General features: G+C 42.0%; 3 protein-coding genes and 2 pseudogenes across 3 annotated transcripts in view; 1 reads left to right on the top strand and 4 right to left on the bottom strand.

Annotated features, from left to right (window-relative positions):
* LOC103698345 (ras-related protein RABC1) overlaps positions 1 to 1,932 on the top strand; it is a 32,737-nt gene extending 30,805 nt beyond the window's left edge. The window contains 1 exon segment of the mRNA XM_039128469.1: positions 1,522 to 1,932. Coding sequence (XP_038984397.1) covers positions 1,522 to 1,629 — 108 coding nt within the window. The 3' untranslated portion in view covers positions 1,630 to 1,932.
* A 2,534-nt stretch (positions 1,933 to 4,466) lies between these two features.
* On the bottom strand, positions 4,467 to 7,999 carry LOC103698346 (protein ACCELERATED CELL DEATH 6-like). The gene is made up of 3 exons (XM_039128316.1): positions 6,788 to 7,999; positions 5,525 to 6,063; positions 4,467 to 5,411 (listed from the first exon to the last, which is right to left on the bottom strand). Exons 1-3 carry the CDS (start codon positions 7,563 to 7,565, stop codon positions 4,623 to 4,625), a joined length of 2,106 nt encoding a protein of 701 aa, XP_038984244.1. The 5' UTR covers positions 7,566 to 7,999; the 3' UTR covers positions 4,467 to 4,622.
* Positions 8,000 to 9,380: 1,381 nt separating this feature from the next.
* Positions 9,381 to 10,386, bottom strand: LOC120111359 (annotated as a pseudogene).
* A 5,497-nt stretch (positions 10,387 to 15,883) lies between these two features.
* On the bottom strand, positions 15,884 to 21,473 carry LOC103702375 (protein ACCELERATED CELL DEATH 6-like). The gene is made up of 4 exons (XM_039128317.1): positions 21,101 to 21,473; positions 18,160 to 19,139; positions 16,911 to 17,449; positions 15,884 to 16,797 (listed from the first exon to the last, which is right to left on the bottom strand). The coding sequence occupies exons 2-4, from the start codon at positions 18,935 to 18,937 to the stop codon at positions 16,189 to 16,191; spliced, it is 1,926 nt and encodes a 641-aa protein (XP_038984245.1). The 5' UTR covers positions 18,938 to 19,139; positions 21,101 to 21,473; the 3' UTR covers positions 15,884 to 16,188.
* On the bottom strand, positions 20,971 to 21,588 carry LOC120111360 (annotated as a pseudogene).

The following is a 21,588-nucleotide window of genomic DNA, read 5'->3' as shown; positions in this document are numbered from 1 at the left end:
ACACATGATTATATTTAACAATTTGGGAACGCAAATAAAGAAATGAACAATTCCAAATATATCAATTCATGGTAGGATTTCCCCCGTCCATCAAATTTTTCTCATTTTTATCTCATTTCTTGTTTATATATTTAATTTATTTTTTGTTTTATGTATTTTTTTTATTAGTTTACTATTTTTGTATTTATTTAAGTTCTTATTTATATATTCAGTTTAATAATTTTTTGAGTCCTCTTGTTGATGTGTGTTGCATGTTTTAATGCTAGTTTTTAAATGAAAAATAATACAGTTATTTAATTCATATTTTCCATGAAAATCATTAAGATTCTTAAAATTCAAAAGTTCATGATAGATCCATAAAAAATTGCACCCAAGGGTGGTTGATCAACAACTTTATAGGAGATGGCTTGAGAATCCTTTTAGAACATCAAAGGTTTTGGGCTTGATGCCTTATAAAGAGAAATTCGAGCTCAAATCTTGCACATCCGCTATTCAAGCAATTTAATCTATAATACAAACCCTCTGTCCCTTTCTCCTTAAAAGTCTCAAACTACACAAGATATCATACCATGCAAAGGCCTACCTTTCTCCTAAATTTCTTGCAACCTAACAATTTTAATAAAATAAATTGTCATAGGATTAAAAGAACATAAATTGGCTGATAATTTTCTGAAAAGCAATCTCAGTTTTGAATAGTTTATAGGACAAATTGAAATGTTTCAGTTTTGTAGTTAGCTATAAAGCTTGAAAAAGTTTAGGATATGACTTGTCTAGAGCTTCAGTCAAAGAACATTGTGGGTACAAGGCTTGATTACCATTTGTCTTACCTGGATGCTCTGTTTTCATAATTCTAAAGTGCTGGAAAGTAAACACACTTGTGACACAATGCAACATGCCATGGTAATCCTTGGCACGCCCCCCCAAAAAGGCGCCTTGCTCGCATAAGCCAAAAGATAGCTCTTCAGCTAGCTTCTATAGCTTTTCAGCTATCTTCTAAGGACAATCTTATACATGTGATGGTACTTTAATTCTTGCAATTTTTTAGCGCTAATACTGTAAGGTTTCCCATTATTATGTGGTCCATAAAATGGCATTTAAGTGAGACTTTTTTTGAAGGTCCAATTGAGTTATCAGCCTATTCTAGTTTTCTAGTACATTGTCTCTATGCTTTGCTGAGCTTGAAGTCTTGGGCAACTTGAGATAACCATGCCAAATTCCTAGGTAACACTGCCTGTCATCTAGCTGGAACCTTTTTTTGTTGGTTTGCTCCATTAGTTTTTTTTTTTTTTCTCACTTTCCTTGGCAATGTTTTGGATAAATGTACTCGTGATCTACCCTAGTCCAGGGCTATCCACTTCCTTGTGAGATTGTTCTAGAGTTTTAGAGGAAGCACCAACCATTTAATGAGGAAAAGTCAAAACATTACGAGCGTGAACAACTGGAGCTTGAAATTATATCTTTCACAATATGCTGGTTGTGGTCTGTTAAAATGACTAGTAATTATTTATATCAATGATGCAGATCTTGGATACACCAAGCCTCTTGGCTGAGGGTTCAGCAGGTGTGAAAAGGAACATTTTTAAGCAGAAGCCACCACAAGCTGATGCTTCTACTAGCAGCTGTTGCTGACTATCCTTTGCCCAAAATCTTTCACTTAAGGTTTCTTGTGACAGCATCCATGCTGATAGTGATACAGATGGTGGTTGGTGGTGATCTTATCTTTCTGCTGTTCAAATCATGTATAGAACTGTGAATTAAACTCATTTAATTCCAATATACAATCTTTTTTTGCATGAATATTAGCTTGTGTGCTATCACTAGTTCTTTCTGGTTATAGTGTAGTTTATGTTGTCACAGATGATGAACATGTAAATTCGTGTTGTCTGAGCTGAAATTTTGCTCTATGAAAACAATCAGGTATGCCCTATATCACAATGCTTGTCTAATACGATCAGTATCTAGCACTGAATATGTTGGTTTGTAGTGATTATATATTGGACGAAGGATGATCTCCAAGATAGAGCCCTGCCTTTCAGTTCTTTAATCAAATAAAAATCCATGGATGATAAAAGTTGGATTGAGAATTGTCATCTAACTCAAAAAAGTATACTGTTTGTGAATTTAGATACAAAAACATAGGAGTTTGAAAAAAAGGGTATGAAGAATGTAAACCAGTTTGTGCTCAGAAGTTTTATTTCCTCCAAGATAATGACGACTGTTAGTTTTTTAACCCGTTTTGTGCGTAACGTGAGCCATAAGGTTTTCGTTCCAACATTTTCTTGTTCCCCTCACTTGTTTTGGACCATGTAGCTCATTAGATTGCCTTGCCTGTTAGCATTAGGTATCCTCTCCGCTTCACATTATTGTAAATCACAGCATCCAATCAACAACCAGACGAACATAAGGCCGTTTAGAGTTTCCCATCCGGCAGGCGGTTCTTCCGCAACTTTGCGGAAGTCAAGTCGAGAGGGGTGAAGCCGTTGTGGTTCATAACATTGACGCACACGGTTTTGTCCCGCAGAAGAAAATGCACGCTCCCGTGGTCACAACAGCTGTGTGCAACGGTGTGTTTCCCTCATTATCCTGGTCATTTAACAGCTTCCTGAGATCCGGTCACTTGGAGATAATTTTCTTGACCATATCTGGCCTTCCCCTTTTGAAAGCGACGTGAAGAAAATTCGTTCCCCTTTCGTCTAATAATTCATCTGTACTCGAGCACTGTTTTAAAATCTGATCAATTATAGGAACGTTTCCCCTACTAGCTGCAATGTGTATGGGAAATGAGCCGTTGGCATTAGGTTGGTAGGCCGTAGAGGGATCGCGCTTCAATGATGGCTTCATCGTATCATGATGACCATCTAAAGCTGCATAATGAAGAGGAATTCTCCTAGAGGAATTGACACCTTTGGCGAGCATCGGCTTCCGTTGCAATATGTCTTCAGTAATTTCTATCACGTAAGTATAATGAAAGGTATCGCGAGTACTTGCGTTATACAATGCTCATGGTGCTTTCACAAATTAAAAGACGGAGCATTGTCTTCCATGCATATGCTTGCTCTATACTCTGCTTAATGCATCTATTAAGATATTTAGAATGGTAGTGATCTACTCACCTTTTCTTCAAAAAAAAGAGAAAAAGAATGGGAACAATACGTAAGTCTAGCGCTCAATTACCTTGACTCGGGCGGACTGCTGCATACAACGCCGTTTTCTTATTAGGGCCTGCGTAAGATGCTGGAGAAGCATTCTCCCAAGAGGAGGACTGCAGCGAGGCTTTGGCTACATCGAGGGATCCTGTCAAGATGACCAGATAGAGCGAAGACATGCTGACACTATTCAACATTGATGCTAGTCCAGCATCCTCCTCCATTGGTACTTTGGTCACGCTCACATGGTTATATTTGGCGGCCTCGTGCAAAGCATTTGCCTCGTCCCTGTTCCTCGCCCTCCCTTGCAAACTGGATGATGAGGGAGACCATCTTATCATCCGCAGCCCTTGCAGCACAATGCAATGGAGTGTTGAGCCTCGTGTTTGGTGCTGCCAAAAGAGAGATCTCTTTATGACATATCTCCTTGGCAATCTCGAGATGTCCTCGTCTAGCAGCTATATGGAGGACCGTGTTCCCCTCTAGTGTAACTCCAAGGAGGCAGCTGGTATTTTCTTATGTTGGAGCACCCACTGGTACTGTTATTGCAATCTCCCCGACCGAAGCTCTAGAAGAAAAATCTTCAGATCGTAGTAACTCATCTAGAATTCTTGTCACGCTCTCTTTTTTTTGCTGATGGTAGTCATGCTCTCTTCGTTGGCCAAAGTTTCAGCAGTTGTGCTCCAAGGACTACTGCTCTAGCCTCCCCTATTTAGGTCAGTAGATGCCTTGTGATTCAAACCGCTGCCTAGAATTTTCCCACCTTCTGCTTGTCTTTGGCCCTTGCGTTGGGGAATTCCATCCTTTTACAATTCAACAAGATGCTATGTGTCGACAAGTTCCGTGAAAACTAGTAAAAAAAATCTTCCCTCATGGAGAATAGTTAAATTAGGAGTTCATATCATTTACTATGCACGATTTGCACCGTAGAAAGTGGTACAATTCTGGATAGCCGCCACATTATCTAATCACAGAGATTGACGACTATCAAAAAAAGGCGGCTATTTTGATGTCATATATGGTGTATTATGAACCTTGTATACCATGCCATGTTTAAAAGCCACCATCTCCATAATCGGATGATGTGGCAACCATCCAGGACAGCAATGCAATATAAGCACCATAAAGAATCCTAGATCTTAAATTGCATGCACCCAAAAGTGAGTTTGGATCCTATGGTGCATATTTTACAAGAGAATCCAATACCAAAATTGCAATCTTCAGTACATGCCTTCATCATTTAATTCTATCTCAAAACCAAGTGAAGCTGTAATCTCTGCTCAGTCAAAGAAGGTTGAGAAAATTCCTGTCTATTTACAAGACAGCAAAAGAGCAAACATTTCATTGCCACGTCCATAAAAGCCAATATTTTTAGCATAGAGAGAAAAATTTACATGTGAAAAATAAAAAATAATTAAAATATTACTCCCGATGCAATGCACAATCTATCTTTGGACATTCTGTCGGCCACCGATGCTAAAGTGCTGCTGCTAACAGGAAAAAGAGAGCATTAGGGCCGAATGCCATAACCAGAAAACTAATGAGATGTGCACAGGTCAGCCAATAAGGATCAAAATGTTTCTTATCATGCAGGTGTGTGGTTGGCCAAATACATTTTCTATACCCTTGCCTGATTATTACTGTTTTCAGAAAAGTATAGAAGCTATAATTTGGCACCAGACAACCATGAATAGGGACTACGCCAGCAAAGACGCATAAAAGAACGCCGATACCGTTGTGGTTGAGAGGCAACACTACATATATACCCATCGCGAATGCAGTGGACATGCCCGCAAATGCCACCCATAGACAAACTAGAGCCGCGCCAAGGACTTCTAGGCGATGACGTGAATCAAGTGTCCATATTCCTGAATGGATGAGCCAGACTGTGGCTAACATGGAGGAGACCATCGCGGCGGCATCTGAGACTAGGAATACATTGAAGGCATACTCTTTTGCTAGAACTGCTGTGCCACGGCCTGCATGATCATCTTGTATGTACCCCCCGGGGACGGTGAAAGCAGCAGCAAATGTGACCGTAGCAATCAAAACCATAACAATCCCAATATTTTTGGCAAATTCTATCCGTCGCCCGATTGCGTTGCCCTCGACGTTGGATGATTTTTTTTTGAACTTATCATCGCCGGACAGTTTCTCTTTGGTCTCATCACTGGATAATTTACCGCTCTCTAAATCATGCAATTCTCGTGGACTGGGCAGAGCCTTTGTTAGGGCCAAGCAGCTGGCAATGCAGAATTTTGAATTCTGCGGTGCAAGTAAAATTTTAGAACATAAAAGGAGAGATTAGTTGAAAGATTCAGACTACAGCTGGTGATGTATGGCAAGCAAAACATGCACGAGGTCGTTAAGAGTTTTACCGTCCAGAATTGCAGCTGGCCTTCATCCAACATTCCGTAAGCCAAGTCGAGAGGGGTGAAGCCGTCGTGGTTGATAACGTTGACGCATACAGTTTTGTCCCGGAGAAGAAAATGCACGCTCGCTTTGTCACTGTTTTTAACAGCCGTGTGTAACGGCGTGTTTCCCTCGTTATCCTGGTCATTTAACAGCTTCCTGAGATCCGGTCTCTTGGAGATAATTTTCTTGACCGCATCCAAGTTTCCCCTTTTGAAAGCGACGTGAAGAAAATTCTTTCCCTCCTTGTCTAATAATTCATCTGTATCCGGGCACTGTTCTAAAATCTGATTAAGTATACGAACATTTCCCCTTCTAGCTGCCATGTGTATGGGAAATGAGCCATTGGCATCTGGTTGGTAGGCTGTAGAGGGATCGCGCTTTAATAATAGCTTCACCGTATCATGATGACCATCTAAAGCCGCATAATGAAGAGGAATTCCCCCAGAAGAATCGACACCTTTGGCGAGCATGGGCTTCCGATCCAATAAGACTTGTGTAATTTCTATCACGTAAGCATCATGAAAGGTATTGTGAGTACTTGTGTTATACAAGTGCATCTATTAAGATATTTAGTCAAATGGTGAATCATCACAAGAACGCTAAAAGAAGAAAAAATCAAAGTTTGTTATTTGTTATGAGGGAAGTTACACAAGGTGACCGAAAGTTGCCGACTGAACCTCGATAAGCCTAAATGGGCAGGAACAGCACCAGCTAAGAAGGAGGCCAAGCTGATCCACTCGATCACATCCGGTCCCGACAACATCCCGGCTACTTCATTTTTGGGCCAATCCCTTAATTTCAATAAAAGTCAGTTGGCAATCTTGCCTCCCTTACCATCAAAAAAAAAAAAAAGAGGCCAATCTCTTAAGGTTCGGGTTCTTCCTAGCTAGTGAATAATTGCAGTTAGTAGTTGCTTAATTCTCGCTTTCTGGATCTTCTGAGGTTGAGGGAAAGATTCCTAGGTGGCTGTGCTTTTCTTTTCTTTGTTTCATTATTTTTTTTGTAGGTAATATAGATCTATTTTGGTGGGTGTATACAGCGGCTCGAAGGGCCTTGTTTTGCTGTATTATTTGATATAGCTTCCTTGTTTCTTTTGTATTATGATCATTACATAAATGAAATGGTGGTTTCATATATACTTTGTATGAAAAGGTGGTGTTCTAAGCACGTTTCTTCAAAAAATAAAAAAAGAACGAGATCAGTATGTAGGTCGAGCGCTCAATTACCTCGACTCAGGAGAACAGCTACATGCAACGCCGTTTTCTTGTTAGGGCCTGCATAAGATTCTAGAGAAGAATTCTCCCAGTCCCAGGAGGAAGATCGTAGCAAGGCTTTGGCTACATCGAGAGATCCTGTCGCGATGGCCAGATAGAGCGGAGACATGCCGTCGTCGTTCAGCATGGATGCCAGTCTGTCATCGTTCGGCATGGGTGGCAGTCTGGCATCCGCGTCCATCAGTACTTTGGCCACGCTCGCATGGTTATATTTGGCGGCCTCGTGCAAAGCATTTGCCTCATCCCTGTTCCTCGCCCTCAGCACTCTCCTTTCTTCGATCTCGCCCTCCCTTGCAGACTGGATGATGAGGGAGACAATCTCGTCATACCCAGCCCTTGCAGCGCAATGCAATGGAGTGTCGAGCCTCGTGTTTGGTGCTGCCAAAAGAGAAATCTCTCTACGGCAGATCTCCTTGGCAATCTCGAAATGTCCTCGGCTAGCAACTATATGGAGGGCCGTGTTCCCCTCCAGTGTGACTCCAAGGAGGCAACGGGTATCTTCTTGTGTTGGAGCATCCTTTCGTACTGTTATTGCGATCTCCCCCACTGAAGCTCCAGAAGAAAAATCTCTTGGTCGTAGTAACTCATCCAGAATTCTTTTGTCTCCTGATCTTACTGATTTGAGCAATATAGGATTCATGGCTATGCGAAAGGGCGGAACTTCGCCCAGAGGAACTTCAAGATCGGAATCTGTTTGTGCTGTTGTGCTAGTCATGCTCTCCTCGGCCATAATTTCGGTAGCTTTGTGTGCTCCAAGGATTGCTATCTCTCTCTCTCTTAATTAAAGGGGCTCGGCTATAGTTTCAGAAATTTTGTGCGCTCCAAAGACTGCTCTCTCTCTCTCTCTCTCTCTCTCTCTCTCTCTCTAGTGAAGGGGAGGCCAGGCAATAAACCCATCCAAATTTATTTATGGAGAAGTATGCACAAAAGGCAAGCAAAAGTGACAACAAAAGACTCACCACTTTTCTCCCCTCGAGTGAACGGCACATTGGTGGTGCCAGCCCCCACGAAACTTCCCGCTCTCCATTGCGGGCCCCAGCTGGACATCAATGCATCTCTTCTGGATGGTTGCTGCAATGCCATGTGGTACGTTTCGCGATGTCGCCGTAAGAAAGTGGTCCCTTTTGTTTGCCACTTATATAAGGTGGAGTGGGTTATTTTTGGAAGACCTTAACGCCTCTCGACGTTCGTGTCTTTCTTTATTCCTACTGCAAGTGGTGTTACTTATTTAAGATGGGGTGGATTATTTTAGGAAGACCTTGACCCCTCTCGAGGCCTGAGTCTTTCCTTGCAGCGACCATCCCGTTTGAAAATAGATTAAAACTATCAATATTAGAATATTCATAATACTTTAAAAAAATTTAAAAATTAAAACAATACCTTTCCAAATCTAAAACAAACTTGGCATTTCTAGCAAAAATCAGCAAACATAAATAAATTCAAACAAATCATGAACTGAACAAACTTAAAATATATGAAAAAATCAAGCTGAAAAATAAAATAATCAGGCACCATACACCATAGCAGTGAGCCGTCACAAAGAAACGACTCGGTCTTCTTTACAGATATGATGTGCATGTCTTCTCATAAGACCTCTACAAATCATAAAATAATATGGATCTGGCAATGTGTCAATCCAACACAAAGTTTTCCTTCACCATCCCCATCCAGAAAGAGATGCATGGAGCTGGGGCCGTAATAGAGGAGAGCGGGAAGTTTCGTGGGGGCTGGCACATTCTTTTGTTTGTCGCTTATATAAGGTGGGGTGGGTTATTTTAGAGAGACCGAAAGCGAACTCACTAAAAAAAATATATATATATATTATAATAAAATTTTTTAATAAATACAAAATATTTTAAAAATTTATTTAAAAATAATTTATCTAGTAAAACTTCTCCTAAAATTTTTATTTAACAGATTAAAACTATCAATATTCACGATGCTTTAAAAAAATTTAAAAATTAAAACAATACTTTTTCAAATCTAAAACAAACTATAAAGTTATTCAAAAATCTGATATTTCTAGCAAAAAAAACAGTAAGCATAAATAAATCCAAACAAACCATGAACTGAACAAACTTAAAATATATGAAAAAATCAACTTAAAAAATAAAATAATCAGGCACCATAGCAGTCAGCCGTCACAAAGAAACGACTCGGTCCTCTACAAATTATAAAAAAATATGGATCTGGCAATGTGTCAATCCAACACAAAGTTTTCCTTCTTTTCTCCAAACTATTTTTGCAAAAAAATTTCTTAAAGAAACTTTTTTTTTTAAAAAAAAAGGCAAACCTATTTTTGAAATAAAAAAGAATCATTAAATTCCAAACTCCAGATCAAGAATAAGCAAGAAGAAAAGTCGGATTAGTGACCCTAAATTAAAAGATTCATATAACTCCAATCAAATTTTTTAGTCTTTCCTCGTATTCACCTCTAAAGAGACTTAAAACCCCAGGAACAGATACCCGCGAGTCCTCTTAGGACCCAAAAGCCAAGCAAACCCTTCAAAATCTCTCTTTCATCCAACAAAATGGTAACTTTAGATTTTAGAAGGGGAGGAAAAAAAAGACAACCAACAAACTGCTCTGTTCTTACTAAAATTCCACAAAAAAAACTAGCAAACGGCTTTACAAAACTAACAAAAAAAAGGAAAGAAAGAACAGAATTATTAAAATTAAAAAGAGGCAAAGTTCTTCACCTTCTAAAATGAACTTCCTTGGCAACGATCCCCCCCATGAGGATCTGGCGGGACCACTTCTTGAGAGCCTTGAGGGAGATGTGGCGGTGGCACTTTCGGTACTCGCGGAGGTCGCCGGAGGTGCAGACCTCGGTGATGAAGTTGAGGGTGCTGCGCTCGGAGTCCATCCACACCCGGTACAGCGCGATGATGTTCTCGTGCCGGAGCTCCCGGAAGAGCCGGACCTCGGCGAAGAGCCGGTCCATCATCGCTCGGTCCTCGCTGAAGCTCCGGAACCACACCTGGTTCCACGCCACCTCGATCCCCCCTCCTGGTCGAACGCCCTGTACACCTTCTTCACCGCCCCGGCACCAAGAAGGTCGCCGTACCGCCCGTACCTCCCCGTCGGGTCCACCTCCAGGAACGGCGCCGCGTCCTTGTCCGCCGCCGCCGGATCCGTCGCCGCCACGCACGGCATCCTCACTATCGCTCCGATTCTCCGACCGATGAAATCAAATCAAAACCCTAGCCTTTTCCCCCAACAAAGAACATCAGAGCAGAAAACCCGAGCTTGGAGCGCCGATCTTGAGATCGGGGAAGCAAGATAGAGCGAAGAATACCTCGAAATCCGGCAGAGAGTCTCGCAGAAACCCTAGATCGCGACAGCCGGGGATGATCAAATAAAGGTCGAGGACGAACAGAATAGGGGTTAGACTGCGGTGGGCGTTGGCGTTTGGGCCGGGGCCTTAGGTCGTCTAAGGGCCTAGGTCATCTGAGAGGCCTAGGTCGCCTAACGGTTGGGCTGACCCTGCCTTCACCTTTCTTTGGAGGCCCGAGGTTTTTTTGTTGCTGCTGCAGGGCCAACTCTCGAGTGGTGTCACTTATCATTGTAATAATGATTTTGGATGAAAATAGGGTATAACCCGAATCGGATCCATATTTTTTGGGTTGGATCCAAATTTTTTAGATTAAGTTCAGACTATACATAAATCCAATTTCAACGCTAGTTAGATTTTAGAAAGATCAAGCCTAAAGTTTGATAGAGGTTGGGAATCATGGGTTAGGGGTTTGGCATATGTGGAGAATTCTAAAGATCTAGATTAGGCATAAAAACAATACTTAATCTAGAAGAAACTTTTAATACTTTGCCATTGGTAACCAATTCATAAGAGATACATCCAGCAACTCAAAGAACACATGGAGAGATCTCAGCCATAGCTTTTTAAAATGGATGGTTATGAAAAAGAAAAATGTACCAAACAAAACTAAAATACATACATAGATAGATAGATAAGAAGTTATTATTATTTCAAAAGAAAATTCTAGCTTCTATATGTCCCTAAGGCTTGCAATTATTCATTGCCAGTCAGAGAAAATTTTACATGGGAAAATCCTAGCGCAGTACACAAACTATTCTTCGGACATCTATTAGCCATGCATGTTGAGTTTTAATTTTTGCGCACCTAGAGCATCGCTAATAGGAAAAAGATAGCCGGTATTAGAAGCAGTGAAGCAACGATAATTCCAAAGTGCAGCAAATCAGGACCAAGACGTTTGTTGTTTTGCGGGTGTCTCGTTGGCCAAATGCATTGTCTGTACCCTTGCCTGATTCTTAATGTTTTCGGCAAACTATGGAAGTTATAATTTGCCCCCATATGAGCTAAAAGAGGAGCTCCGAGAGCAACGATGCATAAAAGAATGCTGATACGCTTGCAGCAACGCGAAGGCATCTGAGACTAGGAATACCTTGAAAGCATACTCTTTTGCTAGAACTCCTGTGCCACGGCCTGGATGATCATCAGCTATGTACACCCCAGGGACAGTGAAACCAGCAGCAAATGTGACAGTAGCAATCAATACAGAACCAACTCTTAGGCGACTGAGGCGGCCGCCTAAGGTCTCGGCCCAAAGAAGGCCCACCGCAGGGAAGGCATCAAAAACAAAGCAGGAAGAAAAAAGGTCCTTCTTAGTGAGTTCACCTTAAGTTGGTCCACTGCAAGGAAGGCCTCCATATTTCGGGATAAATTGAGCTCGTTCTCGATATCTTTTGCCATGACGCTAGATGAGTTTTCTTTGAACTTATTATCGCCGGATTGTTTTCCTTGGCCTCACAGCTGGGTAGGTCTCCTGAACCGAGCAGACTCTTTGTTAAGACCAAACAGCTTGCAATACAATCATCTGCATTCTAGAGTGCAAGAAAAATGTCAGAACGAAAAAAGAGAGATGAGTTGAAAGATTGAGAACTATACATGTTTAGTTAACATTAACATTACATTTCCTATGAGCGAGCATCCTAGTTGATATTATTTATTTATTAATTAGTCTGTTTTTTTTTTTGGTACTAAAGGTAAAGTAATTCTGAATCTCTTCCCAATATAAGAGTTAAAAGGCGCCGGCCGGTGAACCGAAGTCCCATTAACAAATAGCGTTTATAACCATCCTAAGATTTATTAAGATCTATGCTTAGAAAAATATCGCGGGGGATTCATATGTGAATTAAAGAAAAAAGTGGTCATGCTCCGAACATAAATCTTTCCATCTGCGTATGCGCGCGCGCGTGTGGGTGTAAGAAATTAAAGCTTGTGATTCACTGGTCTCTTGGAGATAGTTTTCTTGACCACATCTAACTTTCCCCTTTTGAAAGCGACATAAAGAAAATTCCTTCCCCTTTCGTCTAATAATTCATCTGTACCCGGGCACTGTTTTAAAATCTGATCAATTATAGGAACGTTTCCTTTTCTTTTTTCTTTTTTATTTTTTTTATTTTTTATTTTTGGTACATCGGCGCCTCAAACACAATGGATGTGGGTGGAGCCCATAAAGTTAGAAAGGAGGAAATACATAGAAGACGATAGCGAAGTGTGAGTATCCCAAACAAAATCTTCGGAGTGGTGGGCCGCAAAGGCTGCCACCTAGTCCGCCGCACTGTTTACCTCTCTGAAAACATTGATAGTCTGATGAGAGGCGCACTCCCCCAAAAGCATGCGGATATCATGAATCAAGCATGACCCACCAGCCGCCCGGCCGGACTCCTGGATCCACTCGATCGCCGTGACTGAGTCTCCCTCTAGAATAATGCGATTAGCACCCAGTACTCTTTTCGCATAGGAAACACCCTCCCACGCAGCTCTGACCTCGGCCCCGGCAACAAACTGATCGAAGATCCGTCGGCTCCCACCACCACAAATCTAGCATCCGGGTCCCGATGACAAATCTGGCAGGAACGTTTCCCCTACTAGCTGCAATGTGTATGGGAAATGAGCCATTGGCATTAGGTTGGTAGGCCGTAGAGGGATCATGCTTCAATAATAGCTTCATCGTACCATGATGACCATCTAAAGCTGCATAATGAAGAGGAATTCTCCTAGAGGAATCGACACCTTTGGCGAGCATCAGCTTCCGTTGCAATATGTCTTCGGTAATTTCTATCACGTAAGTATAATGAAAGGTATCGCGAGTACTTGCGTTATACAATGCTCATGGTGCTTTCACAAATTAAAAGACGGAGCATTGTCTTCCATGCATATGCTTGCTCTATACTCTGCTTAATGCATCTATTAAGATATTTAGTCAGATGGTGAACACTAAAAGAAGAAAAAAATCAAAGTTTGTTATTTGTTACGGGGGAAGTTACATGTGGCGACCATCAAGAAAACTTGCCAACTGAACCTTGATAAGCCTAAATGGGCAGGAACAGCACCAACTAAGAACTGGGCCAAGTAGAGCCACTCGATGGCGATGTCTTGGCAACCATTGGCCACGTCTGATCCGGCCAATATCCCAGCTACTTAAATTTTGGGCCCTCTCAAGGCTTTGGTTCTTCCCAATGAATAATTGCGGCTAGTTTAATTTCCACTTTCTGTCTCTTATGATTGAGAAAAAGTTTCCTAGGTGGTTGAGCTTTCCTCTTCTTTGTTTCATTAATTTTTCTATAAGTGACACAGTTCTGTTTTGCCGGGTGCGTATAACGGTTGCCCCTATACGCTCCTGCAAGGCCTTGTTTTGCTGTGTTGTTTGATATAGCTTTCTTGTTTCTTTTGTATTATGATCATTTGACAAATAAAATGGTGGTTTCACACTTCATATAAAATGGTAGTGATCTACTCACCTTTTCCTCAAAAAAAAAAAAAAAAGAATGGGAACAATACGTAAGTCTAGCGCTCGATTACCTCGACTCAGGCAGACTGCTGCATACAACGCCGTTTTCTTATTAGGGCCTGCGTAAGATGCTAGAGAAGCATTCTCCCAGGAGAAGGACTGCAGCGAGGCTTTGGCTACATCGAGGGATCCTATCAAGATGACCAGACAGAGCGAAGACATGCTGACACTATTCAACATTGATGCTAGTCCAGCATCCTCCTCCATCAGTACTTTGGTCACGCTCACATGGTTATATTTGGCGGCCTCGTGCAAAGCATTTGCCTCGTCCCTGTTCCTCGCCCTTCCTTGCAAACTGGATGATGAGGGAGACCATCTTGTCATCCGCAGCCCTTGCAGCACAATGCAATGGAGTGTCGAGCCTCGTGTTTGGTGTTGCCAAAAGAGAGATCTCTTTATGACATACCTCCTTGGCAATCTCGAGATGTCCTCATCTAGCAGCTATATGGAGGACCGTGTTCCCCTCTAGTGTAACTCCAAGGAGGCAACTGGTATTTTCTTATGTTGGAGTACCCACTGGTACTGTTATTGCAATCTCCCCCACCGAAGCTCTAGAAGAAAAATCTTCAGATCGTAGTAACTCATCCAGAATTCTTGTCACGCTCTCTTTTTTTTGCTGATGGTAGTCATGCTCTCTTCGTTGGCCAAAGTTTAAGCAGTTGTGCTCCAAGGACTACTGGTCTAGCCTCCCCTATTTAGGTGAATAGATGCCTTGTGATTCAAACCGCTGACTAGAATTTTCCCAACTTCTGCTTGTCTTTGGCCCTTGCGTTGGGGAATTCCATCCTTTTACAATTCAACAAGATGCTATATGTCGACAAGTTCCGTGAAAACTAGTAAAAAAAATCTTCCCTCCTGGAGAATAGTTAAATTAGGAGTTCATATCATTTACTATGCACGATTTGCACCATAGAAAGTGGTACAATTCTGGATAGCCGCTACATTATCTAATCACATAGATGGACGACTATCAAAAAAAGGCGGCCATTTTGATGCCATATATGGTGTATTTTGAACCTTGTATACCATGCCATGTTTGAAAGCCACCATCTCCATAATCGGATGATGTGGCAACCATCCAGGACAGCAATGCAATATAAGCACCATAAAGAATCCTAGATCTTAAATTGCATGCACCCAAAAGTGAGTTTGGATCCTATGGTGCATATTTTGCACCGTAGACGACTTGTTGGAAAATTACAATCAAAAAATAATAATGCCGCAAACTTTTTTTCTTCACTAATCGCTGCTAAAGTTCACTTCTTTCTAGGGCATATTTGGTCGGTGACTGGAATCGGAATAGATTGAAATGGGGATTGGAATGGACATATCCTTTAATGTATTTAGTTCGTTACTAGAATTAGAATTCGAATAGGAATAAAATTTGAATGCTAGGCGAGAGTAGAAATTGGATTTTGAGGGATTGGGGTATTCTTATTCCCTCTGCAATCAGAAAGGAAATGGGATTTCCCCCAACCAAATGGCTAGAATGGGAGTCACTGATTCTTATTTCTATTCTAGAATCCAACTCTCCCCAACCAAATAAGCCTCCAATTCTAACATCATTAGAGCTCTCTTTGCACTAACTTGGCCGAATTCGGAGGAGCTTAACTTTTGTGCTTTTAAACTTCTTGCAAGGTTATTTCTTGCAACAGCAGGATCTTGTGGAGTTAATGGGCTGGGCCGGGCTCCATCCAATGGCTAATAGGCTTAGACGGAGAGGATCTATGCAAAAGTACATCCTCGACCCGTGGCTGCCATGAGGGTTGCGTTCCCCTAAACTGGCGCATATCCCACGGTCTTTGGTCTAATAGCATGTCTCCTACCGCTCATGTGCACGATGACTTGTTCGTCTTGAATTTGAGCAAACCATTCTAGTCTGGCTCATTACACAAGATTTAGCATGGTTCTCAAAATCATTTGTTATGGCATCCAGAGCTATGATTTGCTATATAACACTATACTATCTCATACGAGCCGCATCAAACCATATGGATTAGTTGTTGAGATTCGATATCCCCTCCATATCGAGTGCTGGTATCAAAATATATGCCATACGGATAATCAATGAGTATGGAATATACCAGTTGAATATCCGCCGATACCAAAATTGCAGTCTTCAGTACATGTCTTCATCATTTAATTCTATCTCAAAACCAAGTGAAGCTGTAATCTCTGCTCAGTCAAAGAAGGTCGAGAAAATTCCAGTCTATTTACAAGAGAGCAAAGGAGCAAACATTTTATTGCCACGTCCATAAAAGCCAATATTTTTAGCATAGAGAGAAAATTTTACATGTGAAAAATAAAAAATAATTAAAATATTACTCCCAATGCAATGCACAATCTATCTTTGGACATTCTATCGGCCACCGATGCTAAAGTGCTGCTGCTAACAGGAAAAAGAGAGCATTAGGGCCGACTGTCATAACCAGAAAACCAATGAGATGTGCACCGATCAGCCAATAAGGATCAGAATGTTTCTTATCATGCAGGTGTGTGGTTGGCCAGATGCATTGTCTATACCCTTGCCTGATTATTACTGTTTTCAGGAATAGGGACTACGCCAGCAAAGACGCATAAAAAAACGCCGATACCGTTGTGGTTGAGAGGCAACACTACATATATACCCATCGCGAATGCAGTGGACATGCCCGCAAATGCCACCCATAGACAAACTAGAGCCCTGCCAAGGATTTCTAGGCGATGACGTGTATCAATTGTCCATATTACTGCAAGGATGAGCCAGAATGTGGCTAAGATGGAGGAGACCATCGCGGCGGCATCTGAGACTAGGAATACATTGAAGGCATACTCTTTTGCTAGAACTGCTGTGCCACGGCCTGGATGATCATCAGCTATGTACCCCCCAGGGACGGTGAAAGCAGCAGCAAATGTCACCGTAGCAATCAACACCGTAACAATCCCGATATTTTTGGCTAATTCTATCTGTCGCCCGATTACGTTGCCCTCGATGTTGGATGATTTTTTTTTGAACTTATCATCGCCGGACAGTTTCTCTTTGGCCTCATCACTGGATAATTTACCGCTCTCTAAATCATGCAATTCTCGTGGACTGGGCAGAGCCTTTGTTAAAGCCAAGCAGCTGGCAATGCAGAATTTTGAATTCTACGGTGCAAGAAAAATTTTAGAACATAAAAGGAGAGATTAGTTGAAAGATTCAGACTACAGCTTGTGATGTATGGCAAGCAAAACATGCACGAGGTCGTTAAGAGTTTTACCGTCCAGAATTGCAGCTGGCCTTCATCCATCATTCCGTAAGCCAAGTCGAGCAGGGTGAAGCCGTCGTGGTTGACAACGTTGACGCATACGGTTTCGTCCCTCAGAAGAAAATACATGCTCCATTGGTCGCTGTTTTTAACAGCCGTGTGTAACGGCGTGTTTCCCTCGTTATCCTGGTCATTTAACAGCTTCCTGAGATCCGGTCTCTTGGAGATAATTTTCTTGACCGCATCCAAGTTTCCCCTTTTGAAAGCGACGTGAAGAAAATTCTTTCCCTCCTTGTCTAATAATTCATCTGTATCCGGGCACTGTTCTAAAATCTGATTAAGTATACGAACATTTCCCCTTCTAGCTGCCATGTGTATGGGAAATGAGCCATTGGCATCTGGTTGGTAGGCTGTAGAGGGATCGCGCTTTAATAATAGCTTCACCGTATCATGATGACCATCTAAAGCCGCATAATGAAGAGGAATTCCCCCAGAAGAATCGACACCTTTGGCGAGCATGGGCTTCCGATCCAATAAGACTCGTGTAATTTCTATCACGTAAGCATCATGAAAGGTATCGTCAGTACTTGTGTTATACAAGTGCATCTATTAAGATATTTAGTCAAATGGTGAATCATCTCAAGAACACTAAAAGAAGAAAAAAATCAAAGTTTGTTATTTGTTATGAGGGAAGTTACGCAAGGTGACCGAAAGTTGATAAGCCTAAATGGGCAGGAACAGCACCAGCTAAGAAGGAGGCCAAGCTGATCCACTCGATCACATCCGGTCCCGACAACATCCCGGCTACTTCATTTTTGGGCCAATCCCTTAATTTCAATTAAAGTCAGTTGGGAATCTTGCCTCCCTTACCATCAAAAAAAAAAAAAGAGGCCAATCTCTTAAGGTTCGGGTTCTTCCTAGCTAGTGAATAATTGCAGTTAGTAGTTGCTTAATTCCCACTTTCTGGATCTTCTGAGGTTGAGGGAAAGATTCCTAGGTGGCTGTGCTTTTCTTTTCTTTGTTTCATTATTTTTTCTATAGGTAATATAGATCTATTTTGGTGGGTGTGTACAGCGGCTCGAAGGGCCTTGTTTTGCTGTATTATTTGATATAGCTTCCTTATTTCTTTTGTATTATGATCATTACATAAATGAAATGGTGGTTTCATATATACTTTGTATGAAAAGGTGGTGTTCTAAGCACGTTTCTTCAAAAAATAAAAAAAGAACGAAATCAGTATGTAAGTCAAGCGCTCAATTACCTCGACTCAGGAGAACAGCTGCATGCAACGCCGTTTTCTTGTTAGGGCCCGCATAAGATTCTAGAGAAGAATTCTCCCAGTCCCAGGAGGAAGATCGTAGCAAGGCTTTGGCTACATTGAGAGATCCTGTCGCGATGGCCAGATAGAGCGGAGACATGCCAGCGTCGTTCAGCATGGATGCCAGTCTGTCATCGTTCGGCATGGGTGGCAGTCTGGCATCCGCGTCCATCAGTACTTCGGCCACGCTTGCATGGTTATATTTGGCGGCCTCGTGCAAAGCATTTGCCTCATCCCTGTTCCTCGCCCTCAGCACTCTCCTTTCTTCGATCTCGCCCTCCCTTGCAGACTGGATGATGAGGGAGACAATCTCGTCATACCCAGCCCTTGCAGCGCAATGTAATGGAGTGTCGAGCCTCGTGTTTGGTGCTGCCAAAAGAGAGATCTCTCTACGGCAGATCTCCTTGGCAATCTCAAGATGTCCTCGGCTAGCAACTATATGGAGGGCCGTGTTCCCCTCCAGTGTAACTCCAAGGAGGCAACGGGCATCTTCTTGTGTTGGAGCTTCCTCTCGTACTGTTATTGCGATCTTCCCTACTGAAGCTTCAAAAGAAAAATCTCCTTGTCGTAGTAACTCATTCAGAATTCTTTTGTCTCCTAATCTTGCTGATTTGAGCAATAAAGGATTCATGGCTATGCGAAAGGGCAGAACTTCTCCCGAAGGAACTTTAAGATCGAAATCTGCTTGTGCTGTTGTGCTAGTCATGCTCTCCTCGGCCATAATTTCGATAGCTTTGTGTGCTCCAAGGACTGCTATCTCTCTCTCTCTTAATTGAAGAGGCTCGGCTATAGTTTCAGCGGCTTTGTGTGCTCCAAAGACTGCTCTCTCTCTCTCTCTCTCTCTTGATTGAAAGGGAGGCGATAAACCCGACCAAATTTATTTATGGAGAAGTATGCACAAAAGGCAAGCAAAGGGAATGAGCCTGCAAGAAGTATATCTTTTTGATGTGACAGGAGAAAGGCAAGAACTTCCTATAATTTATTAAAAGGTAACAAAGAATAGTGTTCGGAAGTAGGAGTAGGAAAGAAAAAAGCGGAGTGTGACACAAGAACAAAGTTTCCACTCTATTGAATGGCTGTTGTATCTTATGTCACATTAGTTTTGTAATTAGGGGTGCAAGTAGATTGAGTTGGATCAAATCATGAATGCCCTCAACTCAATCTAGTTTTTTATTCAGATCCTAATTTTAGACTTAGACCCAATCAAATAGAAGATCGAGTTTGGGCAGATCGAATCCATAATTATAATTTTTGATCCAACGGATTATATGGACCAAATCAGGTTCATATATAATCTGGATCCAATCTAAAAAAAAATGAATTTAGTTTGGGTCCAAGTCGGATCCTACCGTTTCCATCCAAAATTAATGTCAACTGGCCTGCGGTAGCAACAAGAGGGGTCAAGGTTTTCTTAATATAAGCCACCGACAGCCCCCACGAAACTTTCCGGTCTCCTCCATTGCGGGCCCCAGCTGGACATCCAATGCATCTCTCCCGCTGCAAAGAAAGACTCAAGCCAAGAGAGGGGTCAAGGTCTCCCTAAAATGATCCACCCACCGTATATAAGCGACACCACTCGACAGTTGGCCCCGCGGTAGCAACAAAAAAGGACTCGGAGAGGGGTCAAAGGTCTCCCTAAAATAACCAGTCCATCTTACAAAGTGACAAACAAAAGAGACCATTTTCTTACGGCGACATCAAAAAACGTGCCACAAGCAACCATCCAGGAAGAGATGCATGGATGTCCAGCTGGAGCCCGCAATGGAGGAGAGCGGGAAGTTTCGTGGGGGCTGGCACCACCAACGTGCCGCGTGTTTCGCCATGTAACGTGGTCTCTTTTGTTTGTCACTTATACAAGGTAGGGTGGGTTATTTTAGGGAGACCTTGATCCAGGGCGGCCCAATGCATCTAGGAGGCTAAGGCGTGCTCATTGAAGGAAGCTTCTTTTTTTTTTAATAATAAAAAAATTTTAATAAGTACAAAATATTTTAAAATTTTATTTAAAAATAATTTATCTAGCTATTTATAATTTTTTTAAAAAAATTAATTTCTAAATATTCATAATGCTTTAAAAAATTTTCAAAATTTAGGTAACACTTTTTCAAATCCAAAACAAATCATGAACTTATTCAAAAAGCTGGCATTTCTAGCAAAAACCAGTAAGCATAAGTAAATCCAAACAAAGAACTGAACAAACTTGCAATATATGAAAAAATCAAATTAAAAAATAAAATAATCAGGCACCATAGCAGTCAACCGGTCACAAAGAAATGGCTCGGTCTTCTTTACAGATCTGATGTGCTTGTCTTCTTGTAGGACCTCTACAAATCATAAAAAAATATGGATCTGGCAATGTGTCGATCCAACACAAAGTTTTCCTTCATCGTCACAAAGAAATGAATATTTCCTTCAAACTATTTTTGAAAAAAAAAATCTCTAAAAAAACTATTTTTTCTTAAAAAGCAAATATATTTTTAAAATAAAAAAGAATCATTAAATCTCTAACTTCTTCGAACTCCAGGTAAAGAATAAACAAAAAGAAAAGTTGGACTAGTGACTCTAAATTGAAAGATTCGTATAAAAATTTCTTAGCCTTTCCTCGTATGCACTAATACACCTCTAAAAAACTTAAAACCCCGGGAAGATACTCGTGAGTCCTCTTAGGACCCAAAAGCCAAGCAAACCTTTCAAAATCTCTCTTTTATCCAACAAAATGGTAACTTTAGATTTTAGAAGGGGAGGGGGAAAAAAAAAAGACAACCAACAAACTGCTCTGTTCTTACTAAAATTCCACAAAAAAAACTGGCAAATGGCTTTACAAAACTAAAAAAAAAGGAAAGAAAGAACAAAATTATTAAAATTAAAAAGAGGCAAAGTTCTTCACCTTCTAAAATGAACTTCCTTGGCAAAGATCCCCCCCATGAGGATCTGGCGGGACCACTTCTTGAGAGCCTTGAGGGAGACGTGGCGGTGGCACTTCCGGTACTCGCGGAGGCCGCCGGAGGTGCAGACCTCGGTGATGAAGTTGAGGGTGCTGCACTCGGAGTCCAACCACACCCGGTACAGCGCGATGATGTTCTCGCGCCGAAGCTCCCGGAAGAGCCGGACCGAGGCGAAGAGCCGGTCCGTCATCGCTCGGTCCTCGCTGAAGCTCCGGAACCGCACCTGGTTCCACGCCACCTCGATCCCCCCGCCTAGTCGAACGCCCTGTACACCTTCTTCACCGCCCCGGCACCAAGAAGGTCGCCGTACCGCCCGTACCTCCCCGTCCGGTCCACCTCCAGGAACGGCGCCGCGTCCTTGTCCGCCGCCGCCGGATCCGTCGCCTCCACGCACGGCATCCTCACTATCGCTCCGATTCTCCGACCGATG

The sequence above is a fragment of the Phoenix dactylifera genome, chromosome 7 (genome assembly GCF_009389715.1).
Source record: "Phoenix dactylifera cultivar Barhee BC4 chromosome 7, palm_55x_up_171113_PBpolish2nd_filt_p, whole genome shotgun sequence".
Classification (NCBI taxonomy): Eukaryota; Viridiplantae; Streptophyta; class Magnoliopsida; order Arecales; family Arecaceae; genus Phoenix; species Phoenix dactylifera.
This window is presented reverse-complemented; position numbering and strand designations above follow the sequence as displayed.